At 45.5% G+C, this 21,355-nt stretch overlaps 1 protein-coding gene across 2 annotated transcripts; it reads right to left on the reverse strand.

The window, feature by feature from the left end:
• Positions 1-497: 497 nt before the first annotated feature.
• On the reverse strand, positions 498-19,208 carry RBP7 (retinol binding protein 7). Of its 2 annotated transcripts, none has more exons than XM_033843545.2 (4): positions 19,050-19,208; positions 7,417-7,595; positions 7,196-7,297; positions 498-738 (listed from the first exon to the last, which is right to left on the reverse strand). In XM_033843545.2, the coding sequence occupies exons 1-4, from the start codon at positions 19,120-19,122 to the stop codon at positions 688-690; spliced, it is 405 nt and encodes a 134-aa protein (XP_033699436.1). In that variant the 5' UTR covers positions 19,123-19,208; the 3' UTR covers positions 498-687. The 2 variants fall into 2 exon arrangements, with proteins under 2 accessions (XP_033699436.1, XP_033699433.1); XM_033843542.2 differs by lacking the exon at positions 19,050-19,208 and adding an exon at positions 18,271-19,008.
• Between the last annotated feature and the right edge of the window lie 2,147 nt (positions 19,209-21,355).

A 21,355-nucleotide genomic window follows, 5' to 3' on the forward strand; every position in this document is an offset into this window, starting at 1 on the left:
AATACCCATCGCCATGTTTTATTACCTTGGGGACAAAAATCTCACCTCTTTACCCTAGCATTCAAGATTCTTCATGGTAGGGCCCGACTGTCATGTCAGTTTCGCCTGCCGTCTCTCCCCCCGCCACCCCACCCAACGCACCCTAAGCTGCAGCTATAGCAATCTTTTCAGTTCTTCAAACATCCCTCCAACTTTTGCCTAGAATGCTTCCTGCTTACCTTTGCTTCAGGTCCCAGCTTAAGGATCACCTCCAGAAATACCCCAGACCCCTGCCACCACTTGCCCATCCCCAGATGTCAGGTTTGCCCCTCCTGAGCTCTCACAGCTGCCTATACTTCTCACCACTGTTCAGACTGTTTGTTTCCTCCATTTTCCTCAGTAGACCTGGAAGACGGGAATTAAAACTTGTTCATTGGTGTGCCAGTGGTGTGCCTAGAAGGCTTCCAAATATTTCTGAAAATAAGGAGATATGCCAAATTTAGAAGGAAAACATCATAATCATTGGACCGGTTTATTGAAGCTGAGAAGTTTTCTCACAATCCAAATGGCTTCTGGTACAGGATGTGTGACACCTTTCTGACCACAAGGCCCCATCCACCAAACCAGGACAGATCAACACCTGTTTATCCTGGCATATAATTCAGCATTAAGATACTGCCACATGTGGACTCTGCGGCTGGATACAGATCAAGCTCTCTGGAACGTCTGTTTGCACACTTGGCCTTCACAGAACATTTCCTAGGGGCAGGGAGGAAGGGAAGACGAAAGAAGATGAGTTGGCATGTGGTCTATTACTATTAGTCACAACACTTCTGACACCAGGTACGTGGTGTCTTTTCCAATCCCACGTCTCCAACCCTCTGACGCCAAACTGGATGGTCAAGAGTTTTTCTTTTTTTAAAGTTTCACTTTTACTTGTATCTTTCTTTCTCTTTTTAAAAAAATATTTATTTATTTAGTTGCACCGGGTCTTAGTTGTGGCAGGCAGGCTCCTTAGTTGCAGCATGTGGGCTCCTTAGTTGTGGCATGCATGTGGGATCTAGTTCCCTGACCAGGGATTGAACCCAGGCCCACTGCATTGGGAGTGCGGAGTCTTATCCACTACTGGAATGGCCAAGAATTTACTTCAGTTCTGACACTGAGGACCAGAGCTAGTGCAGACCCCACAGGTCAAGGGCTTAGTCTCATGAGATTGCCCTTACTTCAGACATCAGTCACAAGTCCCAGGCCACCTATACTTCTGACCGAACAACTGTAAATTGGGGATTCCCACAACCCCCTCCCCTCAGGTTCAATACTTTGCCAGAATGGCTCACAGAAACACTCTTTACTTGTACTTACAGATTTATTGTAAAGGATGCAACTCAGGAAGAGCCAAACGGAAGAGATGCATAGGACAAGGTATCGCCGGGGGCGGGGCGGGGGGGGGGCGTTTGGCAGGGCGGGCAGAGCTCCAGGAGGGCTACCCTTCCAGCACTTCTATGTCTTTACCAACCAGGAAGCTCTCTGAACCCCCTTATGTAGGGGTTTTTATGGAGGTTTCATTACACAGGTATGATAGCTTAAATCACTGGTCATTGCTCATTAACTTAATCTCCAGATCCTCTTCCCTCACCCAAGCTCAGGGGCTGTGCTGAGAGTTCCAGCTTTCTAATCCGGCCTTGATCTTTCTTGGGACCAGCCCCCATCCTGAAGCTATCTAGGGTCCCCAGCCACCAGTCAGCTCATTAGCACACAGAAGACACTCTCATAACTCTGATTCCAGGGGTTTTAGGAACCAGGTACAAAGACCAAATATTTATTCATGTATGTATGTTTGTATGTATGTATACTCTATTTTTTTGGAATTTTTGAATTTTATCTTATTTATTTTTTTATACATCAGGTTCTTATTAGTTATCCATTTTACACATATTAGTGTATACATGTCAATCCCAATCTCCCAATTCATCACCCCCACCCCTGCCACTTTCCCCCTTTGGTGTCTATACGTTTGTTCTCTACATCTGTGCCTCAATTTCTGCCCTGCAAACCGGTTCATCTGTACCATTTTTCTAGGTTCCACATACATGCGTTAGTATACGATATTTGTTTTTCTCTTTCTGACTTACTTCACTCTGTATGACAGTCTCTAGATCCATCCATGTCTCTACAAATGACCCAATTTTGTTCCTTTTTATGGCTGAGTAATAGTCCACTGTATATATGTACCACATCTTCTTTATCCATTCGTCTGTGGATGGGCATTTAGGTTGCTTCCATGACCTGGCTACTGTAAATAGCGCTGCAATGAACATTGGGGTGCATGTGTCTTTTTGAATTATAGTTTCTCTGGGTGTATGCCAGTAGTGGGATTGCTGGGTCATATGGTAATTCTGTTTTTAGTTTTTTAACTAAAAATACTCCATACTGTTCTCCATAGTGGCTGTATCAATTTACATTCCCACCAACAGTGCAAGAGGGTTCCCTTTTCTCCACACCCTCTCCAGCATTTGTTATTTGTAGATTTTCTGATGATGCCCGTTCTAACTGGTGTGAGGGGATACCTCATTGTAGTTTGGATTTGCATTTCTCTAATAGTTAGTGAAGTTGAGCAGCTTTTCATGTGCTTCTTGGTCATCTGTATGTCTTCTTTGGAGAAATGTCTATTTAGGTCTTCTGCCAATTTTCTGATTGGGTTGTTTGTTTGTTTAATACTGAGCTGCATGAGCTGTTTATATATTTTGGAGATTAATCCTTTGTCCGTTGATTCATTTGCAAATATTTTCTCCCATTCTGAGGGTTGTCTTTTTGTCTTGTTTGTAGTTTCCTTTGCTTTGCAAAAGCTTTGAAGTTTCATTAGGTCCCATTCGTTTATTCTTGTTTTTATTTCCATTATTCTAGGAGGTGTATCAAAAAAGATCTTGCTGTGATTTATGTCAGAGTGTTCTTCCTATGTCTTCCACTAAGTTTTATAGTGTCTGGTCTTACATTTAGGTCTCTAATCTATTTTGAGTTCATTTTTGTGTATGGTGCTAGGGAGTGTTCTAATTTCATTTTTTACATGTAGCTGTCCAGTCTTCCCAACACCACTTATTGAAGAGACTGTCTTTTCTCCATTGTATATCTTTGCCTCCTTTTTCATAGATTAATTGACCATAGGTGTGTGGGTTTATCTCTGGGCTTTCTATCCTGTTCCATATATCTATATTTCTGTTTTTGTGCCAGTACCATATTGTCTTGATTACTGTAGCTTTAGTATAGTCTGAAGTCAGGGAGTCTGATTCCTCCAGCTCCACTTTTTCCCCTCAAGACCGCTTTGGCTATTTGGGGTCTTTTGTGTCTCCATACAAATTTTAAGATTTTTTGTTCTAGTTCTGTAAAAAATGCCACTGGTAATTTGATAGAGATTGCATTGAATCTGTAGATTGCTTTGGGTAGTATAGTCATTTGCACAATATTGACTCTTCCATTCCAAGAACATGGTATATCTCTCCATCTGTTTGTGTCATCTTTGAGTTCTTTCATCAGTGTCTTATAGTTTTCTATACAGGTACAGGTCTTTTACCTCCTTAGGTAGGTTTATTCCTAGGTATTTTATTCTTTTTGTTGCAGTCGTGAATGGGATTGTTCAAATATTTATTTTTATTGTATCACAGCTTGTAAGAATCATCCCAAGAGTATCCTTAGAGCAAGGGTCCTTCTATCCTCTGCTTCGGCAGAGTTCTTGGCTATGCCAAAGAAGGATGCATGCAATTTGAACATTACTTCTTACAGCCAACTAATCTGAATCCTCAAACAAATTTGTGTTTTCTTTGTAGGTTCATGTTACATTTTTGTGATGGCAAGTTTCTTAACTTTGTTTTTATTGCAAGAAGAGTGTGAGATCTGTCAACCTAAGAATCAAAATATCTTCAATGTCTTCATAATCAAAGACTCCCCAGACTCTCAAATACCACCCATATCCAACTTTAAGATGAGTGCTCTCATTTTGTTTTCATGGATCTCACCTAGATTTCACATGTATGTTGAGACTTAAAAAAACAGAGTTGGAAGCACCCATTCTTGTCAGACTTAGATTTGAATCTCTACTCTGCAACCTTGGGGAATTTCTAAATCTCAGTCTCTTCATTTGTAAATGGGAAAAATAGTGTCCCTTTCTCAGGACTGTCTTGAAGACTAAGTGAGAAAATGTACTCAAAGGATTTAGCTAAGTAATCACACGCAAAATCATCACTCAAAAACTGTAAGCCAGGGCTTCCCTGGTGGTGCAGTGGTTAAGAAACCGCCTGCCAATGCAGGGGACGTGGGTTCGAGCCCTGGTCTGGGAAGATCCCACATGCCGCGGAGCAACTAAGCCCATTCGCCACAACTACTGAGCCTGCGCTCTACAGCCCGTGAGCCACAACTGCTGAGACCACATGCCACAGCTACTGAAGCCCGTGCGCCTAGAACCCGTGCTCCACAACAAGAAAAGCCACCGCAACAAGAAGCCTGCGCACCACAACAAAGAGTAGTTGCTCGCCGCAACTAGAGAAAGCCCGTGCTCCGCAACGAAGACCCAATGCAGCCACAAATAAATAAATAAATAAATATTTTTTTTTAAAAAATGTAAGCCATTGTAACATACCTGTATGGCAGGAAGAAATTCTCATTTTAAAAGCCATAATTAAGCCTTTATGTACAATTTTATACCCTCTACATTATATTGAGAAATTATTGATTAGGTTGAGCTACAATTTGTATGGTTTTTAAGTGCTGGTGGCATAAGAAATTGATATACCCTTTTGGAAGCGAGTAAGGCAACAAAGTAGCAGGAGGCAATGATGTCTCTGACAACACTGATCCTCTCTGTGAATTCTTCCCAAGGGAATAAATGCATGCACGCAAAAAATTCTGTTTATATGAATTTAAGAAATAGCTGAGGGCTTCCCTGGTGGCGCAGTGGTTGAGAGGTTGCCTACCGACGCAGGGGACGTGGGTTCATGCCCTGGTCCGGGAAGATCCCACATGCCGCGGAGCGGCTGGGCCCGTGCACCATGGCTGCTGAGCCTGCATGTCTGGAGCCTGTGCTCCACAACAGGAGAGGCCACAACAGTGAGAGGCTCACATACCGCAAAAAAAAAAAAAAAAAAAGAAAAAGAAATAGCTGAAAACACCCTGAAATATTCCTGGACATTGAAATTAAGAAAATGTTTTACTAATATGAGAGTTCATGAACCTGATGGAATATTATGCAGCCAGTTTGCTACGTTATTATATGTATTCAATTTATACATGATGAATTCAATAGGGAAATTATTTAGAAACCTGGAATATGTTTTTCTATTGAATGAAAAGGAAGAATATTCTAACAGACTGGATGGTAAGATACCAAACTGAAAACAGTGAGTTGGGATGATAGGATTGCTGGGCATGGTTTCCTGTTTAGCATTTTCTTTAATAATCTCATCAGAAATAAGAACACTCAACAAGAAAATACAAACAACCCAATCAAAATAATGGGCAGAAGACCTAAATATACATTTCTCCAAAGAAGACATACAAATGGCCAATAGGCACATGAAAAGATGCTCAACATCGCTAATTATTAAAGAAATGCAAATCAAAATTACAATGAGGTACCAGCTCACACCAGTCAGAATGACCAGCATTAAAAAGTCTAAAAATAACATATGCTGGAGAGAGTGTGGAGAAAAGGGAGCCCTCCTACACTGTTGGTGGGAATGTCAATTGGTGCAGCCACTATGGAGAACAGTATGCAGGTTCCTTAAAAAAAGTAAAAATAGAATTGCCATATGACTCAGCAATCCCACTACTGGGCATATACCCAGAGAAAACCATACTTCAAAAAGACACATGCACCCCAATGTTCACTGCAGCACTGTTTACAATAGCCAGGTCACGGAAGCAACCTAAATGCCCATTGACAGATGAATGGATAAAGAAGGTGTGGTACATATATACAATGGAATATTACTCAGCCATGAAAAGGAACGATATTGGGTCATTTGTAGAGATGTGGATGGGCCTAGAGACTGTGAAGCAAGTGAGAAAGAGAAAAACAAATATATATTAACACATATATGTGGAATCTAGAAAAATCGTACAGTTGAACTGGTTTGCAAGGCAGAAATAGAGACACAGATGTAGAGAACAAATGTATGGACACCAAGGGGGGAAAGCAGGGGTGGGGGTGGGGTGAAATGAATTGGGAGATTGGGATTGACATGTATACACACTACTATGTATAAAATAGATAACAAGAACCTGCTGTATAAAAAATAATAATAATAAATTAATAAATACAAAAACCCCCCAAAGAATTACCATATGATCCAGCAATCCCACTCCTGAGCATATACCCAGACAAAACTATAATTCAAAAAGATACATGCACCCCTATGTTCATAGCAGCATTATTCACAATAGCCAAGACATGGAAACAATCTAGATGTCCATTGACAGATGAATGGATAAAGAAGATATGATACACACACACACACACACACACACACACACACACGATGGAATACTACTCAGCCATAAAAAAGAACAAAATAATGCCATTTGCAGTAACATGGATGCAACTAGAGATTATCATACTACGTGAAGTAAGTCAGACAGAGAAAAACAAATATCATATGACATCACTCATATGTGGAATCTAAAATATGATACAAATGAACCTATTTATGAAGCACAAACAGACTCACAGACATAGAGACCAGACTTGTGGTTGCCAAGGGCGGGGGAGGGAAGGGATGGACTGGGAGTTTGGGGTTAGTAGATGCAAACTATTACATATAGAATGGATGGACCACAAGGTCCTACTGTATGGCACAGGGAACTATACTTAATGTCCTGGGATAAACCATAATAGAAAAGAATATAAAAAAGAATATAGGGCTTCCCTGGTGGCGCAGTGGTTGAGAGTCCGCCTGCTGATGCAGGGGACACGGGTTCGTGCCCCGGTCCGGGAAGATCCCACATGCTGCGGAGCGGCTGGGCCCATGAGCCATGGCCGCTGAGCCTGAGCGTCCGGAGCCTGTGCTCCGCAACGGGAGGGGCCACAACAGTGAGAGGCCCGAGTAACGCAAAAAAAATATATATATATATATATATAACTGAGTCACTGCTGTACAGCAGAAATTAACACATTGTAAATCAACTATATTTCAATAAAATTAAAAAAAGAACAAAACAGGGCAAGTACCAGGTAGAGTTGGTCCCCTTCAATCCAATGGGTCCAGCCTCTGTTCTTCTTTTGCCCCTTCTGCACACAGGTGAGTCTGTCATTGTCCCAGATGACCAAGCTCTGCATGAGGGATGGGAGAAAATACTGGTTTGCTCTAGCAACATCCTCAGGTATTACCAGGGAAGGTGCCAAGGTAACCTTGCAAAACTAAAAGCCTACGTCATTACTTTAATTTTTACCTTGCATTTTCTGTTATCCAGGCCTTTGTTATCCTCATCAAATTCTTCTCCAACTTTAAATTTCACAAGGTAGTTCCTGAAGCTGCTGTTCGTGTGGATGGTAAAAGAATCCCCATTCTGCTCAATCACTTTCTGTGGTTTCAGCAGCCTGGCTATCTTACGCGTGGCAAAGTCAATATCTTAAAAATAATTTTTTAGAAAGAAAAGAAGACATTTCAACATTTCCTTGAGATGCAAAGACTAAGAATTTGGCAGCTGTCCTCAAAATCACTGCATTTGATGGCTAGTCTTGCTTTTACAACTTCAGTGTCGTTCGTTTCCTGACAAAATTGGATCTACAGGGTCAGCTATCCTGGCAAATCTCCTTCCAGAGGCTGATTAAAAATCTTGAACAGCTTTCAGGGAAAGTTCATTTAGCTAGCTGTGCGTTAGGTGATGGATTTGAAGCTGGGCATGGCAGAGACAGTTCTGGGAATCCCCTCAGAGGCTGACAAGAGGACGAGGAAGCCAAGGGGACTGGGCTCAGGCCCCAATCCAGCCTCAGTCACAGATGCCTTTTTCTGCTTTATACATTTACACTTCCAATTAAGACAGCATTTGAACAGTTTCTGAACACAGGGAAAAAAAACAAAACAAAACAAAGCACCTCTAACAAAAAAGAAAAACAAACAGAGAATTCCCTGGCAGTCCAGTGGTTAGGACTCGACGTTTTTACTGCCAAGAGCCTGGGTTCGATCCCTGGTCGGGGAACTAAGATCCTGCAAGCTGTGTGGTGCAGCCAAACAAAAACTTAATAATTTAAATTTTTTTTTAATTTTAAAAATTAAAACAAGAAAAAAATTAAAATGAAAAAAGAGGAAATAAAGCACCTCAAAAAACATTGTAATCATGCAAATACTACTATACATTGAGAAATCTTTAATAAGCTTTAAAAGAGTCACACACCAAAACATGGAACACTGAGACGATCAGCATTTTGGTATAGACAGCTCCCATTAAGTGGCTATCAACCCATTAGGTACTAGAGGTAAGGGTTGCTATTTTATTTTATTTTATTTATTTATTTTTAACATCTTTATTGGAGTATAATTGTTTTACAATGGTGTGTTAGTTTCTGCTTTATAACAAAGTGAATCAGCTATTCATATACATATATCCCCAAATCTCCTCCCGCTTGTGTCTCCCTCCCACCCTCCCTATCCCACCCCTCTAGGTGGTCACAAAGCACTGAGCTGATCTCCCTGTGCTATGCGGCTGCTTCCCACTAGCGATCTATTTTACATTTGGTAGTGTATGTATGTCCGTGCCACTCTCTCACTTCGTCCCAGCTAGGGGCAGGACAGGAATAAAGACGCAGATGTAGAGAATGGACTTGAGGACACAGGGTTGCTATCTTAAATAGGGAAGCCAAGTGCCATTTCAGCCAGAGCTGAGGGAGATGACGAAGTGAGCTGTAAGCTGTGCAGATCTGGGGGGAAAGAAGTGTAAGACAGAGGTCACAAGGATCCCAGGAAGGGCGTGCCAGATGGTCTCAGGAACACCCAGGAGCCTGGGGTGGCTGGAGCAGAATGAGGGAGATTGAGGAGGAGGAGGAGACCTAGAGATGAGATGCGAGGGGACAGTAAGGACCATCGGGCTTCAACCCAGAGCAAGATGGAGTCAGCTGGGAGCCACTGGAACGTTTAGAGCAGGTGACACGATCTGACATGATCAGGCAGTCACAGCGATATGTAAGGACCATCGGGCTTCAACCCAGAGCAAGATGGAGTCAGCTGGGAGCCACTGGAACGTTTAGAGCAGGTGACACGATCTGACATGATCAGGCAGTCACAGCGATATGTAAGGACCATCGGGCTTCAACCCAGAGCAAGATGGAGTCAGCTGCGAGCCACTGGAACGTTTAGAGCAGGTGACACGATCTGACATGATCAGGCAGTCACAGCGATATGCTGGCTCGTCACCCTGGACAATTCTATGAGTCACAGGGCATGGTTCTCCTATTTAGGGACTGTCCTATTATGTAGAATAAAGTTTTAGGAATCTTCATTGCAGAGACTTACGTACCTCATTGCAGGTAGCTTGGTCCCAGAGTTGACCCCTGTTTTAATTTGTTTGCCTAACAGATTGGGTTTTTCCTGACACGACTGCCACTTGGGGTTAGCTGTGCTTCTCGGGGCCAGGTGCCTCATACTTCCATTTCCAGCCTAGAAAACGTGGCCAAGCCCTGAGTAGGGGTCCTTCAGCATCTCATTAGCCCCCACCCATTTCTTTTGTCTTCTTAAAAATTTTTTCTCTTTTTTTGGCCTCGCCACGTGGCTTGCGGGATCCTGGTTCTCTGAACAGGGATTGAACCTGGGCAGTGACAGCGCAGAGTCCTAACCACTGGACTGCCAAGGAATTCCCAGTCCCACCCATTTCTAAGCTCAATGATAGTATAAATGTTTTAGAATGAAATAATGCCATTTGCAGCCACATGGATGGACCTAGAGATTATCATACTAAGTGAAGTAAGTCAGAAAGAGAAAGACAAATACCATATAATATCATTTATATGTGGAATCTAAAATATAAATATCTACGAAACAGAAACAGACTCACAGACATAGACTCACACCCCTCTTGTGGCTGGCAAGAGGGGTGGAGTGGGGGAGGGAAGGATTGGGAGTTTGGGATTAGCAGGTGCAAACTATTATATATAGGATGGATCAACAACAAGGTCCTACTGTATAGCACAGGGAACTATATTCAATAACCTGTGATAAACCATAACGGAAAAGAACATGAAAAAGAATACAAACGTATAACTCAATCACTGTTTTACAGCAGAAATCAACACAACATTGTAAATCAACTATACTTCAATAAAATTTTTTTTTAGTTTTTTTAACCTAGAACTCAAGTTTTTAGCATGAAATGCAAATGATCCAGTCTTCACTTGTTTTCAAAAATGTTTAAACATTGAGGCTAAACCCTTAAAATATTTATCTGATTATTAAAATGACCAAGCCAAATTTAAAATAGTTATCACTGACTTTCCTTAAACCCTATTCTGTATGTGGAACAAAAACAAACAAGAGGGCTTCCTTAGTGGCACAGTGGTTAAGAATCCGCCTGCCAATGCAGGGGACATGGGTTCGAGCCCTGGTCCGGGAAGATCCCACATGCCGCAGAGCAACTAAACCCGTGCGCCACAACTACTGAGCCCGTGCTCTAGAGCCCGCGAGCCACAACTACTGAGCCTGCATGCCACAACTACTGAAGCCCACCCGCCTGGAGCTCATGCTCCACAAGAGAAGCCATTGCAATGAAAAGCCCGCACACCTCAACGAAGAGTAGCCCCCACTCACCGCAACTAGAGAAAGCCTGCGTGCAGCAACGAAGACCCAACACAGCCAAAAATAAATAAATTAAAACAAACAAACAAAAGCAAACAAACAAGAATCCAAACTTTAGATAATTACTTTACATCAGTTATGCTTTTACCATCAGTGAGATGATTTGTTGCTAGTAAATTTATAATTAGTACTACTGTTACTGAAAGCTCGGCCTCTCTGCGCACCGGCACCTAATCAAATCCAGGAGACAGAGTTTTGGGTGAAGTAGAAAAGGAGAGCTTTATTGCTTTGCCAGGCAAAGGGGCACACAGCGGGCTTTGGCCTCGAAAAACTGTGTGTCCCAACCCCAGAGGATTTGATGAAGGGTTTTATAACAGTGGTTCAAAGGCGGGGAAGTCTCTGACAAGATTAGGGTGTGAGCAGGGTTTGCACTTCCTTAACCTCATCTCATGTGGTCATCTCCTCATCTTAATGAGCTTCCCTGGTCCCTTTAATCTTGCCTCAGGTGGTTTCTTGGCTGCAACTTCTTGATTAGCAACTGTTGGAAATCCGCCCTTTGGAACTCAGGGAAGGTCATGGAGGCTGGAGTCTTGCCTGTAAGAAATGGTAGACAGGGACCTCCCTGGTGGCGCAGTGGAATCCACCTGCCAATGCAGGGGACACGGGTTCGAGCCCTGGTCCGGGAAGATCCCACGTGCAGCGGAGCAGCTAAGCCCGTGCGCCACAACTACTGAGCCTGCGTGCTGCAACTACTGAAGCCCACCTGCCTAGAGCTTATGCTCCATAAGAGAAGCCACTGCAGTGAGAAGCCCGTGTACCTCAACGAAGAGTAGCCCCCGCTCACCGCAACTAGAGAAAGCCTGCGCACAGCAACGAAGACCCAACACAGCCAAAAATAAATAAATAAATAAATAAATTTAAAAAACCGGTGGACAGGGACTTCCCTGGTGGTCCAGTGGTTAAGAACCTGCCTTCCAATGCAGGGTACTCAGGTTTGATTCCTGGTTGGGGAAATAAGATCCCACATGCTGTGGGGCATCTAAGCCCCCACACCACAACTAGAGAGGAGCCCGCAAGCCGCCACTAGAGAAGCCTGTGCCACAACAAAAGATCCTGCGTGCTGCAACTAAGACCCGACACAGCCAAATAAATAAATATTTTCAAAAAAGAAGAAGAAATGGTGGACAAAAGAAGGCCTCCGTGCGCAGGCCGAACTCGGTTTCGCTACCACATTGTAAGATTGTCACTTAACAGATTTGCAGTTGCAAGGTTGGCCTTTTTAAAGATCAAAATTTAAATTAGCTTAAGTTCTGGTCATTTTCTGCCAGGTCTACACTTACCATGACCTCAGTGGCCAAATGGCTTTAGTGCTCATAAGGCTTTTGTCCAGGTCAAACCATGCTTTTCCACACCATTAGATTTTTCAGTAGGAAACAAGACATTCCAGCAGGAGGAGGAAACAATCTAAAGGATGCACATCCTATTACAAGGATGTGTGTGAGCATACACATTTTAGGGCAGGATCTCAAAGAGGCCAACACAAACATTTACTTTTCTAAACTTCATCTGTTCACATTAACCCTTCATCCCAAAGCCACTTCTAATCTTGAGGCAATGTGGGTCTTGGAGCCAAGAGATACTGGCTTTAAATCCAGTTTATGTGGTAACCTTGGACAAGCTGGTGACATCCCTGCCTTCTCATGTTCATGAGATTAAAGGGGAGTCCAGACAAGATGGTCAAGCCCTTGCAGGCATTAGCACAGCATTCCTTCCTGCCTAGAGCTTCACACCTTGGGTCTTCCTTTGCTATTGTGGGGTCCACCAAGAACTCCCAAATCCAGAGCTAGCTCCTCCAGTCTTTAGAACCCAAGCAAACTTTCTTCAATGTCCAAAGGACAAATTGCCTTTCTTCTCCCTGCAATTTGGCAGAAGCTAGGAAAGCACAGTATCAGAGCCATGTTGGGGAGTTGCAGGATCAGCCCTAGTCAGAAAGGAGTAATTTTCCCCCTCAAAAGAGATATGCTGGGGGACTTCCCTGGTGGCGCAGTGGTTAAGAATCTGCCTGCCAATGCAGGGGACACGGGTTCGAGCCCTGGTCCGGGAAGATCCCACATGCCGCGGAGCAACTAAGCCTGTGCGCCACAACTACTGAGCCTGCACTCTAGAGTTCGTGAGCCACAACCACTGAAGCCCGCGTGCCTAGAGCCCGTGCTCCGCAACAATAGAAGCCACCGCAATGAGAAGCCTGCGCACCACAACGAAGAGTAGCCCCTGGGCTTCCCTGGTGGCTCAGTGGTTGAGAGTCCGTCTGCCGATGCAGGGGACACGGGTTCGTGCCCCAGTCCGGGAAGATCCCAAATGCCGCGGAGTGGCTGGGCCAGCGAGCCATGGCCGCTGAGCCTGCGCGTCCGGAGCCTGTGCTCCGCAACGGGAGAGGCCACAACAGTGAGAGGCCCGCGTACCGCAAAAAAACAAAAACAAACAGAGTAGCCCCTGCTCGCCGCAACTAGAGAAAGCCCGTGTGCAGCAACGAAGACCAAGTGCAGCCAAAAATAAATAAATAGATACATTTATAAAAGAAAAAACAACCATAAACATTTTTAAAGGGAGAATCATTTGGGGAGGGGGTCAGAGTCTTTGCTCTCTTCCACTGTGTGCAGACTTTCAGGGTGGTGTTCTAGGAATCTTGTGCTCAGTCTGAAGTTACCATCATCCACCTGGGTGGAGACCTTAGTTCCCGCATAAGAACTCAAGCATAAGAACTCTGAGATGCTCATCACTGAATGTTCTTTAACAGATTGTTATGTATATTCCTTGAGGAGGAACAAGGACCCTGCCCCAAGGCTGCACTATTGTTTCTTGACTGCTCCTCCTTTGTTTCTGCACTCCCTACTTTCCCTGATAAGCAACTTGAATCTTACCTTTGGAACTCAGGGAAGGTCAAGGAAACTGAATGAAGCCTACTTCCTACAAATAAGAAAGGAGGGACACAGAAAGGATTTGTACCCATGAGGGCCCCACAGGATTCTACTCAGTTTCAGAATCACCTAAGAATCTGGTTGAATGCAGATACTGATTCCATAGATCCAGGATCTGGGATGAGGCACAAGTGTCTGCATTCTCAGTTGTTCTGCTGGTCCTTGAGTAACAAGATCCTACAATCATCTGGATCTGGGCCCCTATTTTGCCCAGGAAAAATGCATTGACCCTGGAGTCTATATTTTTACATGTGGAAGGCAGAAGAGAGTGTTTGCCACACCAATAGCCATGTGTGCCAAATCATTTTCTTCCCAGGGTTTTGGCAACTGGCAATAGGTTTTAGGCTGATTTCAGCTATTGTATAAAATGCTAATGTAAGCAGATAGGTTAGGGGGTCCCCCAGAGAAAGAGAACCAGGCTGGCTTTCTTGACATAAGAGAAACCATTTTTGGCCTTGCCATTTTTATTTTTTTGGTGTTGCCTTTTATTTTTATTTTAGTTTAGTTTAGTTTTTGGCCATGCCGTGTGGTATGTGGGGTCTTAGTTCCCCAGGGATTGAACCCACGCCCCCTGCATTGGAAGCACAGAGTCTTAATCGCTGGACCACCAGGGAAGTCCCATGGCCTAGCCATTTTGTGATCTAAGCCTGGCCATAATGAGTGCCCTTGAGCAGGTCTTAGTAATGCAGGAACAAAGGAAAAGCCGTCAAGAAAAAATAGTTCAGCAATAAAAGAGTCCTACTTCCGTAAGCAGCTATTTTGCCCCTTTCCTGCTTGCCTATTTCTGTTCCCCTTAAACCTTAATTATGACAATGACATCACTAGGTAACATTTAACCTAACTCCTGACTTATGCTCTACTAAATGTCCACAATGCCTTGCCTAACCTGTTGATTCTTTCCGTAGATTAAAAGAAGTAGGAATGAAGAATTAAGTAAAGAATGACTAGTTTTCTACCCTCAGCAACTCCCTGAGCAAATTTACAGGCAGACCACACAGGCAAAATAGCATCCAAAGGGAGATCAGGAGAAGTCAGCAGGTTTGCAAGCAACGGAAAAAAGACGAAGAATCTGACCTCCTACCTTAATAATTAACTGAGATTTTTTCCCCCTTTTTCCCTTTAAAAACTTTCATGGCTGAGCATAATCTTTGGAGTTGGTTTTGGGACATGAGTCCAACTTCTCCCCAGATTGCCAGCTTTTCTGATTAAAGCGACTTCCCTTTCTACCAACACTTGCCTCTTTAGTACTGGCTTTTGAGCAGAAGCGGAACCTGAGTTTGGTAACAATTCCTCCTCAAGGAATATACAGAACAATCTGATACAGTCTTAGTTCCACAGGAACTAAGGCCCCCACCCAGGTGGAGGATATGATGGTGTTAACCCTCTTGAGTTGAATCAACTAAAGCTTGGACTCTGCCCAATTCTATGCTGAATCCTCCTCTGCGCAAACCCCTTCATGAATATGCATATACCCTTAGCTTAAAACTTCATCAATTTTGCTATTCAGGGAGACAGTGCTTTGGGAAAGATCCACAGTGTTGTCCTTACTTGCTGCAAGAAATAATAAGTCCTTTCTTCTCCTGATCTTTGGCTTGGTTGTGTCTTTTGGCTGGACACCCACCAAGAGGCGAACCCAGATTTCAGGTAACACTAAGAGATCCCTTGGTTTGTATTTTAGACACTCTAGAATATCGAATCTGATCCAACCACCTCTAACAGATGGGGAATCTAAATGAACTCAGAGGTTATATGACTTTGATTCTATTACCAACAATCACCAGCTAGTTATCTGGGTTTCCAGTTTGGTGGTCTGTTATACTAACTAGTCTCTACTCCAGCATCCTTAGCACACTTATATTTCTTTTGGGAAACAGACTGCAAATAACAGTTGATGTGTTGTCTGGATCTAGTATCTTTCTGGAACCTGAACCAAATGTAAAAAAAGGAGTAGTGAGGCAGGATATTGACTCAATACTCTATGGCTTAATCCTTTGTGAAATGGGTTGGATGATAAATGAATATAGCTAATGTAAATAACTAGCCTCTGTTGGCCTCTAGGATCTAATACAGTGGCAGATAATTGATAAGCTTCTACTGAAATCACGAAAAAGAAAGTATCAAACAAGGGGTCATAGCAGAGCGTAAAGAAAAGCAAGACAGTGTTGGGGACAGGTGAAGGATTCCATGAATACACATTTGAAAAACACTAACTGCAACACTCAGAAGGCTCCTTTGCGATACGTGACAGGCTTAACAAAAGATGACTTCGCACACTTGAAATGCTGACCCTGACTCCATTCCCTGTTTTCTTCTCTAAGAAATTTGCTCTAAAAGCCATGGAGGGCCTTCCCTGGTGGTGCAGTGGTAAAGAATCCACCTTCCAATGCTGGGGACATGGGTCGAACCCTGGTCTGTGAGCTAAGATCCCACATGCCACGGGGCAACTAAGCCCACACGCCGTAACTACTGAGTTTGCGCGCCTCAGCGAGAGAGCCCCCCTGCTGCAAACTACAAAGCCCAGGCCCTCTGGAGCCTGTGCGCCACAACTAGAGAGAGAAAACCTGCACGCCACAACTAGAGAGAAGCCTGTGTGCTGCAACAAAGAGCCCGTACCACAACGAAAGATCCCGCATGCCGCAACTGACCCAATGCAGCCAAGTAAATAAATAAATAAACGCCAGCCATGGAAATGGTTAAAGAGAAAGAGCATAGCAAGGCAAAATTCAAAGCCATCCCCTGGTCTTTAGCACGTTATTCTCCGTAAAAAAGCCAGATACTAGCCAGAGAAACCAGGGAAGAAAGCACTTATGGTAACATGTCGCCGCTAATTTGGGGGTGAGGAGATTAAGTACATTATCAGGAATTTACTGCTTTTGGGAAAAGTCATCATTAATTCCTTCTTATGAATGGGAAAGAGAGGAAATGAGATTCAGGTGAAGGTAGAATATGCCACCCTCAAATGTGCCACTTTGTCATAGTGACTATTTTGAAATGAAGATGATTGGGAAGCAGATAGAAGAAAAACTCTCTGCCCTTCCCCCAGAAGCAGGACATAATTGTGTAAATGTGTCGCCCCCCCGCCCCGTACCAGGTTGGACAGAAGTTAGGGAGACAACACTAGATTCCTATCAGCCTAGAGATGGCATCAGATTTTACATAATAGACTTTACGAACTAGCTCTCATTTTCCGTTAGTTCCTCCATGTATTTATCTTCCCACAATTTGCCACCCCTAGGAAGTCAAAGCCCTTTTCTTTGTCTTGTCACTCTTTGCTGAGATGCCACATAACCAAGTTCTAACCACTCTGAGATGCTCATCACTGAATGTTCCTGTGTGTATTCACCATGCATGTGCTAACAAACTTCTCTTTGTGTCTTGTTACTCTTTTTTAAAATAATTAATTAATTAATTTTTGGCTGCACTGGGTCTTCGTTGCAGTGCTCGTGCTTCTCACTGTGGTGGCTTCTCTTGTTGTGGAGCATGGGCTCTAGGTGCGTGGGTTTTAGTAGTTGTGGCACGTGGGCTTCAGTAGTTGTGGCTCGCGGGCTCTAGAGCTCAGGCTCAGTAGTTGTGGCGCACGGGTTTAGCTGCTCCGCGGCTTGTGGGATCTTCCTGGACTAGGGCTCGCACCCATCTCCCCTGCATTGGCAGGCGGATTCTTAACCACTGGGCCACCAGGGAAGTCCCTACTCTGTCTTTTTTAGTCTAATTAACAGGGCTCCAGCCAATGAACTTAAGATGGGTAGAGGAAAAATACTTTTTCCTTGCCTATGAGGTTTTGTGTCAGTATGAATCAGATTTAGTTTGAGAAGTTCCAGACTTCCCTACTTAGTGTGAGAAAGGGAGGGGAGAATCTTACCATAGGCTGGGAGATCTTAAAAACACACAGGAGCCTTAGAACCGTACATTTCAAAGTGGTTAAAATGGCCGATTTTATGTTATATTTATTTTAGCACAATTAAAAGAAAAAAGAAATAAAATGGATCCCCCTGCTCTCAGTTTACAGATGGGGAAACTGAGGCCCAGGTCAGATAATGAGGAGGCGGAGCCAGAGCAGTCCCCAGGCCCCTAGACTCCCAGCAACTCTGGCCCAACTGTCAATAGCGCCACTGATGGGTGTCATTTAGGCGAAAGTGCTTGGCACAGAGTAGGTGCTCAGAACTATCAAGTCTGAAGAATTAAACTAAGGGTAGGACGAACTAAGAATCGGCACGGAAGGGAGGCGTTCTACAGTCCCGGCAGGAAATAAACTCTTGAGGCCCCGCCGGCCCCCTACGCACCTGGAGGCCCCCGCTTTCCCTTCCCTCCGCGCCTAGAGCGCCGGAGCCCAAGCCGGGCAGGGGGCGGTGGAAGCGACCCCCCACAGACGGCCACCCACAGTCCTCCCGGCTGGAATTGGGCCCCGGGGTAGGGGGGGACGGGGTAGTGGCCTCTGAGGGGTCTGGGTTTCTTGACCCTCCTCAAGCCCTCGAGGGAAGGAGAAGCCAGAAAACTGAAGATTTCAAACGTAGCTCCCGAACTCCACCGGGCACCAGAGTCACCTGGGGGCGCAGGCGCGGCCGGAGACCGGCTGGGGAAGGTCCTCTGGGGCCCGGGAATCCGCGTCCCGGACCAGCTCCAGGTGATGTTGATGCGGCCGGCCGGGACCTCCCCGGGACGGCCACTGGGCTCGGGGAATCCCAGAGCCGCCGCCCGGAGCCTCGCGTTCAAGCGGCTGCGCAGCGAGGTTCTCTCGGGAGGGGCTTCGGGCCGGGGCGCCCCCTCACCCGGATGGACCTCCATCGTGTCCCCGAGCCTCCCAGCGAGGTGGGCCCATGCCACCCGCGCCCCCTCCTGCTTGGAAGTCCGCGATAGGACAGGAGCCTCGGCCGCGGGGTAGAGACGCACGGGGCACCGGCGGACACACGGAAGGGCAGGCAGAGAGACTCGCGGACGGGGGAGAAAGAAGGACGGGGAACGGGTGGGCGGACGGGGGACGGGAGGAAGGACGGGAGGGACCGGGACATGGGCAGACGGGTGGGGGGGCAAGGGGATGGGGGAGACCGAAGGATGGGGGGACAGGCAGACCGACTGGAGGACTGGCAGACGAACGGGGGTGAGAGTCCGACGGTCAGACGGACGGACAGCGAGACGGAGGATGGACGGGGGTGGGGAAGCGGGGTAACCGGCGGATCCTCAGGCAGACGGGGGGACGGAAGGACGGACGGACAAGGGTGAGGGGAGACAGGGAGACTGACCCACAGGACAGCCCGGCCTCCTCCGCCCTGACCCGGACGCGCGGCCGGAGCCCGAGGCCCCCGCACGGCCCCCCCGGCCCTACCTAGGGCCAGCATGTAGCCCTCCAAGTTGTCGCTGCTGAGCAGGTTCCAGGTGCCGCTGAGGTCGGCGGGCATGGCGGGGCTGGGGGCGGCACTGGCGGTGGGCGGTGGGGACTCGGGAGGTAAATGTGTGGCCGGGGAGGTGGGGCCTCCGGGAAGCCCGCCCCACTCTTGGCCTCCTTCGCCACGCGCTCCTGGATTTCTGCTACCTCCCTTTTGGAGATAGCTCAGTTTTCCTTTGGGCTTCCTCCTCTCTGCTTTAACTCCAAACCGTGATCACAGCCACACTGTTTTCTCTGCCTACACGTTACTAACCAAGGGATCTCCTTCAAAGGCATGGCATTGATTACTGTGTCAGCTGCAAATAATATACCAATAAATCCAACTCCAGTGGTCTCAATAAATAGGGGGTTATTTTCCTTACCTATCAAGCAGCCCTGGGATAAGCAGTTGCAGGTGATGATACGGCAGCTCCACTGTCACGGAAGTGGCACCTCTGTGATTCTCCCAGCTCTGTGATTCCTGCCGGTCACCTCACTGTGATGAGTTGGCTGCTGGGTTTCCAGCCGGAACATCCACATTCCGCGAAAGAAGGGGTAGAGCACCACTTGCCATTATCCCTTCATCAGATTTCTGTTTACCCTCATTGGCCCAAACTGTGTCTTATGCTACTTCTAACCGCAAGGGAGCCTGGGGAATCTAGTATCTAGTCCTTAGCCTTGTCAGTACAGAAAGGCCAAAGAGTAAGGTGTTGGGAATGTGGGCTAACCTATAATAGCCACAAACACCCTGTCTATAGGCTGGCTCCAAGACTTACCTGTCCATTTCTTTTCTTTTATTTCTATTTTTTAAAAAAATGTTATTGGAGTATAGTTGATTTACAATGTTGTGTTAGTTTCAGGTGTACAGCTTATCTGTCCATTTCTGATCTCTCCCGTGAGCTCTAGACTCAAGTATATTAATAGCCAACATTTATTGAGTGATTACTATGTGTATTATCATTTATCACAAAATCCTACCTCTCCAATAGTTACTTTAGTATCTCCATTTGACAGAGACAAAACCTGAGACACAGAGAGGTTAAGTAACTTGCCCAAGTTCATACAGTTGGTGGAAGAGTCTGGATTCGATCTCAGGCAGCCTGACTCCAGAGCTCATGTATCACCTCTCACTGCTTAAGATGCCTCTCGGGACTTCCCTGGTGGTGCAGCGGTTAAGAATCCGCCTGCCAATGCAGGGGACACGGGTTCGATCCCTGGTCCGGGAAGATCCCACATGCCGTGGAGCAACTAAGCCCGTGTGCCACAACTATTGAATCTGTGCTCTAGAGCCCGCGAGCCACAACTACTGAAGCCCACACGCCTAGAACCTGTGCTCCGCAACGAGAAGCCACCGCAATGAGAAGCCTGCATACCACAACGAAGAGTAGCCCCCGCTCTCTGCAACTAGAGAAAGCCCGCACAGCAACAAAGACCCAATGCAGCCAAAAATAAATAATACATTTATTTTAAAAAAAAAGAATGCCTCTCGATGTCTCTCCTTGGATGACTTAAAGGCGTTTGAATGTAACATATACAAGGCAGAAAGCATAAAACAAAATTATTCCTTGGCTTTCCTCATCTCCATAAATTGTACCACTAGTCACCCGGTTGCTTAAGCCCAAAGCCCATTTAGACACTGGATTTCTCCCTTCTCTGCTCACCCATATCCAATCCATCAGCAAATCCTGTTGGTTCTTCCAACCTAACCCAAGCCACCATCCTGTCTTGCCTCTTCCTGGACTTGCTGCTTCAACTCCTGACCCCACCAAACCATTCTCCATCCTGCAGTCTGGCAAGCTTTTGAGAAATGTAATTCAGATCTTATCACTCTCAGGCTTAAAATGTTCAGTGTTCAGTGTTGTCCCATTTTTCGTAAGAGGAAATTGCACTCCCTCCCATGGTTCCTAAAGCCATTTCTGATTTGGTTCCTGGATACTTCTCCAACATCATCACACTCTGTCTCCCTCGACTCAGCAACTCCAGTCATACCAGTTTTGTTGTGGTGGTGATTCTGTGCAGAGGTCAAACCCTTTCTTTCTTCACAGTCTTTGTATACAGTGTTCCCTCTTCCTGGGAGGTTTTTCCTCCTGGTTTTTGCATGGTTAGCTCCTCTGGCTTCCAGTTCAAAAGTCACTATTAGGGAAATAGTCATTTTTAACCATGCTCTTCATGGAGAAGAATTTTCCCTAAACACCCTGTGGTTTTTTTTTTCCAACCCTATTTCTTCCTCATGGAGGTGGAATGAGTTACCTGGTTGGGGGAAACCA

This window comes from Tursiops truncatus, chromosome 1, assembly GCF_011762595.2.
Source record: "Tursiops truncatus isolate mTurTru1 chromosome 1, mTurTru1.mat.Y, whole genome shotgun sequence".
Taxonomy (NCBI): Eukaryota; Metazoa; Chordata; class Mammalia; order Artiodactyla; family Delphinidae; genus Tursiops; species Tursiops truncatus.